The 15,357-nt window shown below is 41.1% G+C and overlaps 1 protein-coding gene across 2 annotated transcripts in view; it reads right to left on the bottom strand.

The window, feature by feature from the left end:
* The window catches only part of LOC101170570 (inactive dipeptidyl peptidase 10), an 80,319-nt gene that overhangs the window by 36,950 nt on the left and 28,012 nt on the right, over positions 1-15,357 (bottom strand). Inside the window, exons 1-3 of one of the 2 annotated variants that reach the window (XM_023963967.1) lie at positions 14,945-15,104; positions 10,515-10,629; positions 10,346-10,441 (exon numbers count right to left, since the gene is read on the bottom strand). In XM_023963967.1, coding sequence (XP_023819735.1) covers positions 10,346-10,441; positions 10,515-10,629; positions 14,945-15,001 — 268 coding nt within the window. In that variant the 5' untranslated portion in view covers positions 15,002-15,104. Of the gene's footprint in view, positions 1-10,345; positions 10,442-10,514; positions 10,630-14,944; positions 15,105-15,357 lie in introns of those variants that run through there. The other variant, XM_023963965.1, reaches the window with a different exon arrangement.

Genomic DNA, 15,357 nt, shown 5'->3' with positions numbered 1-15,357 from the left:
GTTAAACACTCGGCCGCGGCTGTGGTGCCGCGGTAGGAGGGTCGACCCAAGACGGGTTTGATTCCCACCTTGCACGCCCATGAGTCGATGTGTTCTTGTGCAAGACACTGAACCCCACCTTGCCTCTGGTGGTAGGTGGGCACCTGTGTTCGGCAGCGGAACCGCCACCAGTGTGTGAATGTGTGTGAATGTGTTGGGCCTTGTAGGAATAAAAGTGCTATACAAGTATACGCCATTTACGCCATACATGGAACGGTTGTGGAAAGACACAAATTTGCCAATATATCTCGCAAAAAAAAAAATCATGCACAATTGCACAAGATTTACGTAATATTTGCATAGAAACTACGTAAAATACTCAAACTGCATAATTCTCCACCGAGCCAGCTCAAAACCGAATTTACGTAAAGACCCGTCGACCAAAACCCTCGACAGACATCTGCGCACATAGACGAATGACAAACACAAGAAACATGAATTATCACGCATGTATCACAAAACACTGAAAGGTCATACATGAAAAATGCACAAAATGTATGCAACGGTTGTATGACACGGCCTCCAGAGAAGCCGGTCACTCATCCAGACAAGTTTCCCTTTGAGCGCGGTGTACAGACAGGCTACAATTTCTTTCTCCTGATGCGGTGATTCATGTTTAAGCCTTCCTCATCAAAGTGAACCAGCAGCAGCTGTGTCTCTTTTTTCCCCCTTCTCTTTCATTCAGAGCGAATTTGTTGCTGATTACAGGGAAGGCAATCATTCCCTCTCTGGCGTGAGTGTGCTGCAAAATGCAAATGCTAAAAAGCTAATGTGGATTCACTTTGTTGGGAGTAGATTTATGGCAGGCTTCACATGGACGATAGATAATAAAAAAACACTAAACAAGTGGGAAACAGCTTCAATTCTAGTCTCTTCCAATCTAATTAAACATTATCTCTGAAAGACATTAAACATATGGCTCTGATGTCAACTTCTGCTTCTGGAAATTTATCTACCACATTTAAAAACAGTTTTTGCACTGGCAAGAAGATGTGCTTAACCATAAAAGCAAGCATGTGGCCCTTCCTATTGCTCCAATTTTAGGGTTATTTGGACACACCCAATTGCTGCAAATGCCCGTTGGAGCAATAAGAAGAAGCCATTGGGGCATTTGGAGCTGTAGCTGTGTCCAAAAGGGTTTTCTAAAGGGGCAGATGTAGGTAGAGCGTCCAGACTGGGTGTCCCTCCGCCGGTAGGGTGATCCACTTCACAAGCGCATCGCGGAGGAGAAACGCTTTTCTACTCCGAAACGGGTTTATATTTAAATGCAAGTAATGACTTTTTACAGTGTCGTGTATTTACTGACGTAGTTGACTGACGACTATTGATGACATCATCAAGCTGTAGTAACGTACAAGTGTGAAGGCACCATTTTCCCCATAACTCTCTGCTTGGAGGGATAAATGTAGAAGTAGGGAGAAGCCGTAGGGTGAATTTGGGCTCGGCCTACTACATTTCCATCCATCCATCCATCCATCCACCTTCCTCCACTTATCCGGGACCGGGTCGCGGGGGCAGCAGTCTAAGCAGAGATGCCCAGACTTCCCTCGCCCCAGCCACGTCCTCCAGCTCCTCTGGGGGGACCCCGAGGGGTTCCCAGGCCAGCCGACAGACATAGTCTCTCCAACGTGTCCTGAGTCTTTCCCGGGGCCTCCGCCCAGTAGGACATGCCCAGAACTCCGGTCTTCCCTCACTCTTGAACAATACCCCAAGGTATTTAAACTCCTCCACCTGGGGCAGGGACACTCCACCCACCAAGAGATAGATGGCTGCTAAATTTAAAGTTTATAATTTGAATCCCAAATATACACTAACCCTTTAACACCAGAGATGTTTTTAATCGCCAGTTATTGAAGCTTTCAAGTGACCAATCAGATGCATCAGTAAAAGTATGTGGTGACCTCTGGCACTCACCTCGAATGTATTCTTGACAGATTCTCTCGAGCTGCTTCCAGCCGAAGGGGTTTAGACTTCCAACAAGCTTACTCACGATTGGCGACAATTGTTGCCATAGAAACATGACTCAGATCAACTCGGACAAATCACTGTCATCTGACTCCAAATGACGGCCTCCGTAATGCAGAAAAATGACGACTAAATTGGCTTCATTTCCTGGACCTGGATGTAAGTCATTCACTATGGGTGAATAATTATTCATTGATTACAAGGATGGTTGCATCTTGGTAGAGTTTAAACTCAGGTTATGACCTAATTTCTTCACTTCTCACTACTTGGTGCACTACATAATGCATATGCCATTTTATAGAGCTGTCCAAATCTACAAGCTCTAGAAATTTCCCTGAAGTCTCTGTGAAAAACTAGTGAGCATCGATTGTCATTAGATTGGTGAATATAGACCACAATGCATTGTGTTTTGATAACTTTTGTGGGCAAGTTTTTTTTTAATTGTAATAAATTTTTTATAAACAAAAGTTTTCATCATCAGAACACAGTAGATTTGTAAATAGTCTTCGTAAAATGTTCGTATTTACTCGGTTTTTACTTTGGTAATATCAGTGACGTCGTATTTGCCATTGACAAAGAAAAAAAAAAAGTAGTTATCATAATGTTCAAATTGTTTCTAAAGTTCAGGGCACTAGATAGTCCCGCACTATATCGTTTTCTTTAGAAGTGGGAGGGAATTAGGACATAGCCTAGAAGTTTTACATTTCGTGCAGTTTTTCTTTTGTTTTGTTCACTTTTGTGCGCACAGAAAGGAGCTAAGGGCCTCTTGTGGTGGACATATTTTACTGTTACAATAGGGAGTCCAGGATCTTCTGGCACACAAGGTGTATATTTGTAAAAACCCCTTTTGTAATTTAGGCTCAACTTTATTTATACTGATTACATTTGTATCCCTTTTTTTGTTGGACCAAACAGAAAAGAAGAGGGAAGAAGGGAGGGATATTGGAGATATTTTGTATTTTTGATTTTGACTAATGATGATTACGATCTATAATTTATCATCCATTTAACTTTTTTTCCCTGTATTTTATCAGATTCACTTCTTTTGTTTCTAAATAGACAAACTGTGTACATTTGCCAATTCTTTGTGTGTTTTTATCCTCTTCCAGACTGTTGTAGTATACCTGCTCCACCGATACTTCATTGGGTAGTTTTTCCCCACAAACATCTACGCCCTCTTGAAGATATCCTTTCCAGTGGCCTTCATGTTTTGCTCTCTGGATTTTAGAGTACACTTCTGACTCTGTGGCAGTTCGGGGGAGGCAGATAACACAGTAGGGAGGCCGCTCTAGCTCAGGAAGGAGAGCCAACCTAGCTGTATTTCTTAAGCTTTGATCCCCGTCCACAAAATGAAGTGTCCTTGGGCAATGCATGGACCCTGCATCCAAAGCTTGTATTTTTGCATTTTTGCCACAACTTTTCTATACTGAAAAAAAAACTCAACGTTTGCACAGGACCCGCAGTGGATTTAGAGTTTCCGTAGTTTTTGTGCACAAACACAATACACTATTCATGCTGATTTATTCATATTGGCCTTTGCTAAAGATGCAGCCCACTGCTTGTTTAAGCCTCATTAGCAATCGTGTCCAACGAGCCGCTCAACAAAAACGTACTCATCCGCGCGGTTTTCCCTCACATCAGCAGCTGGATGTTTTCCTCGCACTCAGCTAAAAGGAAAAAGAAAGAAAAAAAAAAGCCACACACAAACATTTGGAAGCGCGATGTAAACAGACCTCATGAATGATTCACAGCAGCGGCATATTTTAATGCAAAACACACGCGGGCACTGATCAGAGATTAGACGGTTCCCGCGGCAACATCAGAAATCAATGCAGGAGCCGTAATGCTGACGATAACAAAGGGGAACGCGGGATAAGCTTGGGATGGGATAGTGATGACGGTGCAGCCTCCCTCAGAGGGAGCGTCCCCTCCTTTTTACAAAACTATACATTCTGCTTTCTGTCGCTGCAAATAAATAACGCACTCCGAAATATGGAAGTCCAATTGTAGAGCGCCAAAGACGTTGTACTTCCGTTTCCGGAGGAGCACTCAAGAATGAAACCAACCATTGGTTATGGTCCAATCATGGATTTGAACCCATGAAGTACCAGTCTCAGTGTGGACACGCTACCAAAAGGCCACAATATATAGAAACTCTTTCTTTTTTGGGGAACAAACTTGTCTTGTCAAGATGACCTTACTCCGAAAAACCCAGAAGAACAGGGTTCTGAGTCTGTTTCTGGGTCAGTTTATAAAAAAAAACAAAATATTTGTCCAAAAGAGAAAAGAAAAATTAATGCAAGAACAAACATGTTTTGCAACATTCAAGGAAAATAAGTAGCATCAAGTATCTTTACCGTTTAAACCTGTACTACTGAACTACGTTTGCTATTTAGGTGGTATCGCCTAAATAGCACACGCTTTTTACATTATTATCACTCTACAACCATTTCGGTAATTAACGCAAATCTTCTGATTCTGACGCAGAGAAAAGCAGCTAGCCTGATTGCGTAAACAGATGAGGATTTATGGTAGTTAAAAGAATGTCCATAATGCTAACGCTCTAGTGTTTTAGAGTTAAATAGCTAGAAAAGTACTTTTGGTGTTCACTGGATAAACTATAGTCAATTGAGTGACATTTTGATGATTGGAGGACAATACATGATAAAAATAAAAGATCATAAGTAAAACCAATTGTAAATATCCTAAAGGAAAAGACCATTTGATGCTAGCTTGTTAAGCTTTTAGCGCAGAGTGGTTACCCTACACTCTGTTCACACAGAGCATGTGATACGAGTTTCGCATACAGTGTTCACACTGGACTGACGCTACTAACGCCCCTATGAAATCTGAGTCCCTGATTGGTCAAAGTTCAACTAGTGTAACGTTCAACAGTTTGTACGTAGAGTTCAAGAGCAGGCTTAAAACTCTTGGGTGCGACGTGTTTACGGAAGAGTTTTAAAGAGGGCAAGCCCGAAACGCACATATACGCGCGTTAACGTAGACTTTTGATTAAAAGTCGCAGAAGCCGGTATGAACGTGGCTTTACATCTACAGACATTTTCTAAACCCGCTCAACCCCTTTTACAGGTCACCAGCTTGCAGGAGCCTATCCTGGTAAACAGGATTTTTAAATTAAAACCACTTTTTGTTTTTCATCAGACTTTACTGTGAAAAGCAGAAGCTTCCCTTTCAAAATAACAGTTTGTTCACAGCCATCAATTGATGTCCAATGCTAGATTTTAAATCAATCGAGCATTGAAGATTTTTAGAGCTCTGGAGGTTTGTATTTTAGGACCAAAGCGATAGTCTAATCGGTTGGGATGTAGTCAGAATCGGTGCGTGGCTTGTGTCTTAAACTCGCTGGGATGTAATCTTCAGCAGAATCGATTCCTCACCTGTGTCGTCCTAGACAATTCAGGGGAAGCGACTGATTGCTTTGCTCTGGTTCTCTGCCAAAGTCTGTTTGAAATACGACCTCTAATAGTATTCAGCAGCAGCCCAACAGAAGCAGCCTCAATCCAACAGCTTAATTTTTTCCTATTATTAGCTTTTGGTATGGCTATTTGAGGTTTATTACGCCTGGTTTCCTCTGTTTATCATCTGCTTCCTGTTGTAGGAAATCTGATTTAGGCCTCCCCTGTGCTGCTAAATGGGGGGGCGATCGGCCGCCGAGGTCCGGCTCAGATGCTGGAGGAGAGACGAGGAAATGAGTCCAAGGTTGTCAAGGGAAGCAATTTCCATGGCAGACATGTTTGAATTACATCCCCAACAACTGCAGTAAATCCAGACGCAGACCCCCCCCCCCCCCGTCCTCCATCCACTGGCTCTCCGCTTTCATCCCACCTGATCGAGATTAGTTTTACACCACACAGTGTCACACGGCAATTTCCCATTTCATCATCCATCTCAATGAAGTGCCTAATGGGACGTCTGACCCTGCTGGACTGAAAAATTCCTCACCGTCGCGATACGCCACGAGACGGGCTCTCTGCAGGTTTCAACCAGTCAAATGGAAGTTTTTCTTCTTCAGAGTGACATGAGCGCAATTCAGGTTTGAGCTGTAAAATGTTTGACGGGTGAAAAGGAAAAACTCCAAAATCGCCGGCAAAGTCAAATATGACACCAAGAGAAAAAGTGATGTGTCCACATGTGGAGTTTTACTGCATGGGTCCCTTTGGTTAAAGGGTTAAGTTTAACGACTCACTCCAATGACATTTTCTTGTTGTATTTTTCTCACAATGGAGGACAAGTATAAAATAATTTAAGATTAAAACTGCGTTGCTGAGTATTACTTTATTCAAATTGAGTTGAATCAGGAACAGAGAAAAAGAAACAGATGTTTGAAAAAAGCTCGGACTCATGATGCGGCTACTGCCGAAGGCGGGACAAAGTCTCGCTTTGTCCAATCCAATTCTATATCCTTTACTTGCAGACAAATAGAACCATGAATGTCTTTACTTTCCCCGACTGAGCTGCCATCTGGCCCTAAACTGTGCAGCCGGATAGCTCTGATGGTTTTTTTTTTAATACGCTTACGTTAGCCTAGGCTTGTCCGTGTACACATGTACCCCCGAGTTTTGAAAGCGGAAGTCCAAAATGCGCGTTCACGTTATCTTTTCATTAGAAATGGTCGCCTGAACCTGAGTTTCACAGCCCAGTGTGGATGCAGCATTATACTATGCTGGTCAACAAGCATTTTTAGAAGAGAAGACCCGTTTGAGGTTCTGAAAGTAAAAGTAACCACACACCAACCGTTCAAGAACGCGCTATACGCAGCTGGGCAGAAAAGGCGCAATTGTTAATTTCTCCTTTGTGATTGTGTTTACTATGCTTGGTAGTTCCATGTTTTTAAAAGAATGCTATCTACACGTCACTACCAAATCAAAGGACACCGATTTAGCAGCCAAGAGGTTCAACCGGTTAAACTTCCTGTGCGCAATCAATGAACGACCATTTTCCAAGCGACATGTAAATGCCAGCATTCTTGACTCTGAGCCTGAAAATCCGATAACAGACTGCTATGTCCACAACCAAGTTACGGATTTCTGATCACTCCCATTTATTAGATTTTTTCATGGGCTGCATAAAGCAAAAGGTTTGGATTAAACACTCTTAGACATCTGACAGCAAAGACCCCAACGGGTTCAGTCAGCTCAGTTGTGACATTCACGTCTTATTTGAATAAAAACTGGAAGAAAGCCCACGTTTTTACAAGCCCATAGACATGTCAGTCAGTGTAAACGACGCTACCTCCAGCGGCATGATGAGAAGCCACAGGCCGCGAGACAAGTCATTAGTATTATCTCTCCGTGGAAGGTAGAGACGCAGCAGGCGACCGATGCGTTTCTCCATCCGCAGCCTTAAAGCCATCCTTCATCGTCTCCGTCCACCTCTGTCCTTGTGTTTCTACGCCCTGCTCTCACCTTCTGGCACCCCGCAGAGGTGTTGTGGATATATTTAGTCGTCAACGGGACCAAAATTGCCATGAAAGCAATCATTTTTCTGTCATGTTGTCAAAAAACAAATCTGCCGTCATTCTTTAATGTATTCTTCTCCGCTCTTCCATCAACAGCCGCTATTTACTTTCAGTTCCATTCTTTTTCTCCCCCCCCCCGTCATTCTTCAGGCTGGGATGCAAACACAATCTGTCACGCCGCTGAGACAGTTAGACGACACAACAGTCTGCGATCCCTCACTATTACGAGCAGGGAGGGATGGATTAAAGGTCCGATGGAAGCCTCGGGATTCAGGTTGAGGTTCTGAAGTAACACAAGAAAAACTGGAAAAAAAGTTTGTACACCCGGAGGTTTTATTCTACTTCTTGTACTTGTCGTCAAAAGTACAGTTGGCGGGGGGAGGACAGAGCGGTGAGGTTTGTTTCAAGGACACTTCAACACTAATGTTGAATTTAACACACTACTTGAGCCTTGAACAGCTAATGTGTCTCTTTAATGTAAAGCCGGATGACGACTCCGCTCTACTCCAACTCGTCTCTTGACCGAATCGAATTATTCCTCTGTCCCGTCTCTGCTTACATGACTTGAAAACCTCCAGGAGGGTGCATCTCTTGCTATGCGCAGATGTCACTGCAACACGCAGATGTCGCTGCAATGCACAGATGTTGCAGAACCGCGCAGATGTCGCAAAATCGTGCAAACGTGCAGATAACCTGGCAAGACAGAGATGTGAAAGCATGCACAGATGTCGCAGGAGAGCTGGGTTGTTGCAGAAATGCGCAGAAGTCACAGGAACGCGCAGCCCCGTGATCCAGAAAGGAATAAAACGGATTAGAAGATGATTGAATGAATGATTGTATTGTTCCTGCTTAGACTGCAGCTACCAGAGGTTGTTAGGAATATTTCTTCATTCATCTCTAAACACAAAAAAATAAAAGTCAACTTCAGTCATTTTGTAATGAAGGTAAATGCGAGCAAACGCTGGTTATTGGGGAAATTTAGGAAAACGTTTTTTCAGGAAAACAATAAAAGCACTTCATGAAAGAACTTAAAAACAAATTGATATGGCTGCTTTGAACCTTTCACTTTCATTTCCACAGAAAATGTACATTTCCGACGTTCTCATTTTTGAAGGATGATGAAAGCGCGGCTGTTTTGATGTCAAACTGTGGCATAAAACAACCGATTGCTCTGCAAACGGTTCGAAACAATAACTTTTTATGAGGTAACCAATGGCGTTATCGACATATGAAACTCAAAATGCTTCCTCCATCGAGTAATAGGGGAAAGTGGCTTCCCTGGATGATGCTCTGAGCAAATACAACTGTTGAGCGCGCCGCATAATCAATCCTGATTTTAAGGGGTTCAACTCTGTACCACAGGATGTGGTACTCTCCAAACATTGACGCGACTAAAGCAATTGTGTTGGAATTATGTTAATTCCGCAAACATTCACAGAGTTAATGCAGAGTGTGGTATTTTGGCCGCATTTCTTTGAACTAGCGTAATTTTTAAACACTTTACATCAATAACGTGATTCAAACAAACAAATTTGTAACCAGTTACATTGGTAACATTTTACATTAATAAGGTCTTATGCTGATACCAAACACTTGAACAACGTAGCGTGTGGCTAACAAAAAGTGTTAATGATTTTACGCCAATTTACTTTCATATAAATCTCTTCGCGTTAGCAATACTTTAGGATATGTTAGCAACAATTTGGTAATATTTTACTAGTGAAACTTTATCAACGCAAATTGTTGCTCTATGCATATATGGGAAAACTTTTACTAGCGTAAAGTGCTGCTGTATTTATGCTAGTAAAGGATTTCTAACATGAAATGTTACTGACGTACAGTGTTGCTTTATGCAAGCTAGCTAGCTATCTAGCTAGACAACTAGACATTAGTAACATGTTTTAGTAAAGTTTAACTAACATGAAATGTTACTAACCTAAAGTGTTGCTTTATGCCGATTTTACGCTGATATGGTTTTTTGGTAGTTACATTTTATGTTAGCAATACTTTATGCTAGTAAAGTTTTACAAACATAAAATGTAAGGTGTTGCTGTAAACTTTACTAACATAGAATGTTGTTAAGGAAGTTTTACTAACTTAATATTGACAAGGCTTTAGGTTAGTATATCTTTTTTTTAGTAAAATTTTATGTTAGCTTTACGGCTATTTGGAAAACTTGACTAGCCAACTTTACGCTGATATGCTTTTACGTTTAATTTTACTTCAGTAAAATGTTGCATACTGGCACGTAGCCGCATTTCGTCAGAATCAGCTGGTTTACTTTTATTGCGTAAACAGTTGAAGAGTTCCGGTAGTTATAAGAATGTCAACACTGGAGCTAAAGCTCGGGTGTCAAAGGGTTAACACCCCAAACAACTTTCCCTCTTCGAAGACATCAAAGGTTTGATGTTACAGGAAAAGTAAAAAAAAAAAAAAATCAAAAAAAATTTGCCTAAAAGAGATCAAACATCTGCTGATTCAAACATTTCTGATCATATCAGAGGTTTTCCTTCCTTTAAGTTTTAAAGTCACCGTTTCCGATTGATTTTTCTCTAAAAGTTCGCTACAAATGACTAAATAACTTGGACGTAGGACATACGTCCTCACCAATTGACGGTCAGAGTCGGACATACCCGCTCCCCCTGCAGTGTGCTTGGATTTTAATCTGGAGTCGCTGGAACACAAAGAGGCCGTCTGTGTCCACATGCAGGTCACAAGGGCCGGTTTCAAGGCGAAAACCGTTGAAGCATTAGATTTACGAAAATATTTTCATGACAGACTTACAGAATTCTGGTTGTTTCTGTCAATAAAATTGTCCCGTTTTTTAAAATGATTGAAGCTAAAGAAACGCTCTTTACTCACCGCTGACCCACGTGGCCTCGGGGTCGTGAACGCTGAACTCCGGCTGGTACAGGTCGGCCACGGTTAACCTGGACCTGCTGGTATCTGGGAGGTCGGCTGTGGGCGAACCAAAACATTCAGTCCAGAACAAAGAGGTCTGGGGAAAAGTCTGAACCCCGCAGCTACGTACTGGGTGTGAGGATGACCACGGACAGGCTGATGAGGGAGCAGACCACGACGATCACCAGGAGGGAGATGGCGATTCCCTTCCAGTTCCTTTGGGGAGGGCTGACGTCCACATACTCCTGCAGACAAGGTTTAAGTCGTCAGGAACCTTTAGACTCATTAAGGTTTGGTCTTAGATCTGCCCTGATTTGAGTTCTTGGACTCTAAACTAAAACAGGCGGAGCTTATCCAGGAACAGAGAAAAGTCCATCTGAGCAGCTTTCATCAGGTGTTTATCAGGAGGTACTGCAGTCTCTGCTAATAAAAGTTTCATTTGCAAAAAAAAAAAAAATTGAAAGCGCTCCGTTTAGTCTCAGAATTGGAAGACGTGAGTTCTGACGTTTCCAGCGGCGCCAACGCCGCAGAGGGCAGTGACATGCGTCACCGCGTCAGAGGTAAGACGGTCTGTTTGTCTTTGTGACCTCGGTGGAGCACCGGGGGATTGAACTACAACCTGCGTGGCCGCTGCACGCCTGCACCTTCTTCAAATTTGCAGCTTGAACCCCGCTGAGAATGATTGTGCGACCCTCAGGTGGCGGGAAAGCCCGCGCGGTCAAAGGTAAAACTTGATTTTCTAGGTTTCTGCAGGTTTCTCCTTCTGCTCCACCCTTCAGGCGTAGATCCCTGAACCGTGTAGTGGGCTGCACACACATCGATGCCACTTCAGATTTCATGAGGAGGATTAAGAAAGAAATCCACATGAAACATGCAGGCGCCTCCTAGACGCCATAACACGAGCTAGCGCTTTGGAAACGTGGCGAGCGAAGGCCTGAGTCTGACAGCATTCCCGTCGGGAAAAGTGGGAGAAATGAGCCGCGGGCGATCAGGTGAGAGAATCTCTGCTGCTGGATTTACGGAGCTTCAATGCACGAAGGAATCAAAAGATCAAAGACGATCTAATGAACTGATTCATATTAATATGATTATTATTAATATCGCATGAAAAAGAGAACATCAGTTAAAGGAAATGATTATAAAAATAGGAACCTGGAGAAAGTAGAGCAGATAAATACATACATAAATGTATAAAATTAAGAATAGATCAAAAGTAAAAGGAATGTTTTAAAAAAAGGAAGAAAAAATGATTAAAAATATCAAATTAGAACATAATGTAAAAGAAAACAAAAGAAATAATTAGCTAAAAAACATGCAAACAAAAACAAAATAAACATATCAAACCTGTTACATTTCAAGAGTACTTTATTTAGGGGTTGTTGTTTTTTTTGTTTTTTTTTAGTTGAAAGAGAAAAATTTGTCGCAGGGATGCGCAGACGTTGCAGGGATGCGCAGATGTCGTAGGGACGCGCAGACGTCACAGGGACACGCAGCCAATGCAGGAACACGCAGCCAATGCAGGAACACGCAGCCAATGCAGGAACACGCAGCCAATGCAGGAACGCGCAGCCGATGCAGGAACGCGCAGACATTGCAGAAACGTTGCAGGAACGCGCATACGAAGCAGGAACCCGCAGACGATGCAGGAACGCGCAAACGTTGCAGAAACGTTGCAGGAACGCGCAGACGACGCAGGAACCTGCAGACGATGCAGGAACGCGCAAACGTTGCAGGAACGTTGCAGGAACGCGCAGACGATGCAGGGACGCACAGATGTGGCAGAAATCCATAGATGTCTCAGGAACAAGCAGCTGTAGACAGAGCAGCTGCTGCTGGAGTACAGATGGGAGGAGTTTGGGCTGCAGAACGCTTCAGGCTAAAGCTTCAACAGAAACGGACTGAAGGGACGTCTGCCCTTCAATATGAAAGCGTGAGTAATGCAGAGGGGTGGGGGTGGGGGTCTTGAGTGTTCTCTCAGTCACTGGGATGCATAAATGCTGCACAGGGAGAAGCTGGACTCTGACTAATATGAACGCTGGCCGTGAAAATATGGGGTTTATGCAAACAGAACAAACAAAAATCATCGTTTCCTTTTTGACGTTTTCAATCCAAAAGCAATTTCCTTCGGATGACAGACTTCATATGGAGATTTCACCTGAACAGCAAAGCAATACTCATTAATAAAACCAGGAACTCTTCCATTCAAAACTGACACTGTAGCCTTTTTGGGTCAAAATATCAATAAAAAGTCATCAAATCAATGAATTAATTGTTGTTGTAGTAGATATGGATGAAAAAAAAATCTAAAATACATCATTTTTGGAGGGAAAACATTAATTGTAATCCATAACACAAATGTCTTACATTTAATTCTAGACAGAGTTTATGCTTTTTATTTTTAATAAATATGCTGACAAAATATGACAATGTTGTAGGAAAGCTCATAACATCCAGTAAAATAAGTCAACTAAACACAATAGATGACAATTGACCCTAAAGTGCATAAAAATGAGCCCTAAACGACCCAGAATTTACAGGAAGTTGTTTTAGAATTAATTGCATCATAAATGACGTGTTCCACTTTTAGCCTGCTAGCTTTTCCAGCTATAAATAGCATTTGGACTCTTATTTTGAAATTTTGTAACACCTTTTTGGGGAGAAAATTGTTATTTATTTTTTTTGCTGTCGTTCATTTCTGTCTGGTGGGAGGCGGGACCAATTGAATCTGACCCCACCTTTTTTTTTTTTTTCAACATTCAAACAAAAAGTTTGATTATGTCAGCACAAACATATTTTTGGATTTAGCCCCGCCTCCATTAAGCTTTTTCTGTCGACGTGGAGAATCAAAATAAAATATAATGTTTTTTTTAAATGAGAAAAAAAGAATCAGTTTTTGGTGTGTTAAAACACATCCCGCCAAAATAAAACCATTGGTCTTCGATGGAAACGGTCTTATATAAATCGTTTCAAATGTGCAACATCAATGTTCAGAACTAGATATTTTATCGGACACAGACAAACACAACTACGTAAAAATAAAAATTTAACATTAATCCACCAAAAACTGCTGCTAAGCTAATTTTAGTTGTAAATCAGTTTTTGGGCTAATTAGCTTGTTTTCAGCATTAATCTACTAGCTGCATTTTTTTATTCTTCACAATTTTGCAGCCCCACTGATGCTAAAAACTCCAAATATGACGAGACGAAACAGTTAACGTTAGACAGAATACACTGGAATTTCAAAATAAATGCATTTCTGGAAACACCAGATAAGTCGATGTTGTTGTTTTTTTGTTTTTTTTTACTAACTGCCCAATCTGCATCTCTAATCTTTAAACAAACGCGACTGCAGCAAAAAAAAATATGACAAAAAGTCATTTTAGTGCATTATGATGACCGAAACTCTTTACAGATAAAAATAAAACTTTATTAGTCCTCAACAAACGGACAAAACCAAGAGTGAGAAGGCACGCAAATGGAAACAAAACAGTGAAAGTATTATAAAAATCTAAATATATTTATATATTAAGAACATTTCTGATACAAATCTGTAAGAAGAAAAAACTAGAACATTAAAGAAATTTCAAAATAAATGTCCTTCTAGACTAGTGTTAGCCAAAAATACATTTTTATTGATTTCTTCCTTTGTAATTTTTTTTTGGACAAAGTGCCCCATTTTTATGTTTAATCTTTAAATAAATGTGACTGCATGCAAAAATATTTTAGAACTAAAACTCTATGGATTAAGCTTAAACTTTATTAGTTCATAATAAACGGACAATAACTGGAGAGAAAACGTCAAAAGTATTTCATGAGAAAGTTTCCTAATCAAAGGCATAAGAAATTAGAAAAAATTAGAAAATGAAAAATAAAACAAGAATTTCATAATAAACATTTTTAGACGACTACACCTAAAAAAAATATTTCAAAAAGATAATTTTAAAGCATTTTTAGAATTAACTCTCAATGGAATAAACCAAAACTTTATTAGTTCCGAAAAAAATGACAAAACCAGGAGTGAAAAAGGCTGCAAACGGACACAACAGTGAAAATCTTTTTCGAAATCACGATTTTTATTTTTTATAAGTGTAATTATTAATAACGTTTCTGATGCGAATATGCCAGAAAATAAAAAATAAATAAAAACAACAGGAAAATCTTTAAGCCAAAACCAAGTTCCAACATTAAATTGTTTGAATGCGTGAACTACGGGTTAATTATGAAAATTGTAATATCTAAAAAGGCAAAAAAGATTAATTTTTTAAATCGCTGGTGTTTGTTCTTTTGGATGAAGAGCCAACAGGTCCTCTTGGAGATCAGGACTTTATGCAAATATAAAGCGCAGTCAAACCGCCCCACAAAACATCCCAAAAATGACATTTTTTGACAATTAAAGACTCGGCCGCTAAATTTTCTGCAACAACAAAAAAAGTCGATTTCTTATTATATAAATAAATTGCAGAAATTCCCAGTGAACTGCTTCACAGCCAACACATCATCTAGTCCCCTCTTTGTGCCCGCGGAAGGAGAAAAAAGTACGCAAACGGGTTGTGATGGTACCTCGTCCTGCTGCGGGTCTTTGGGCTTCTTCTTGGTTGGGTCTTTGGATGCGGTCATGGCGCCGGAGCTTCGGTCTCGTTCCTCAGCCCGAACCCAGCGTCTCTCCTGGTAATGACATCCGCCAGCCTGCCTGCGCACAATTTAGCGGCGGAGCGGCAGCAAGCTGCCGCGAGGACGCGGCGGCTTCCGGTGCGAGTTTCAAAATAAATGCGTGACCGACAGAAAAAAATAACAAAGGTATTCTGTGCACACTGGATACGATTAAGATTCAATGAAGTGAACAATAGCAATAAGTTTTTTCATTAATAATCCAAGTTTTAAGGTCTTTACCCGCGCGAATGTCGAGAGAAAATAAAAAAAGCTTTACTTTGACGTAAAGATATTTAGTGGTACTTCCGGTTAAGCAAAGGTGA

Source organism: Oryzias latipes, chromosome 2 (assembly GCF_002234675.1).
Source record: "Oryzias latipes chromosome 2, ASM223467v1".
Lineage (NCBI taxonomy): Eukaryota > Metazoa > Chordata > Actinopteri > Beloniformes > Adrianichthyidae > Oryzias > Oryzias latipes.
This window is presented reverse-complemented; position numbering and strand designations above follow the sequence as displayed.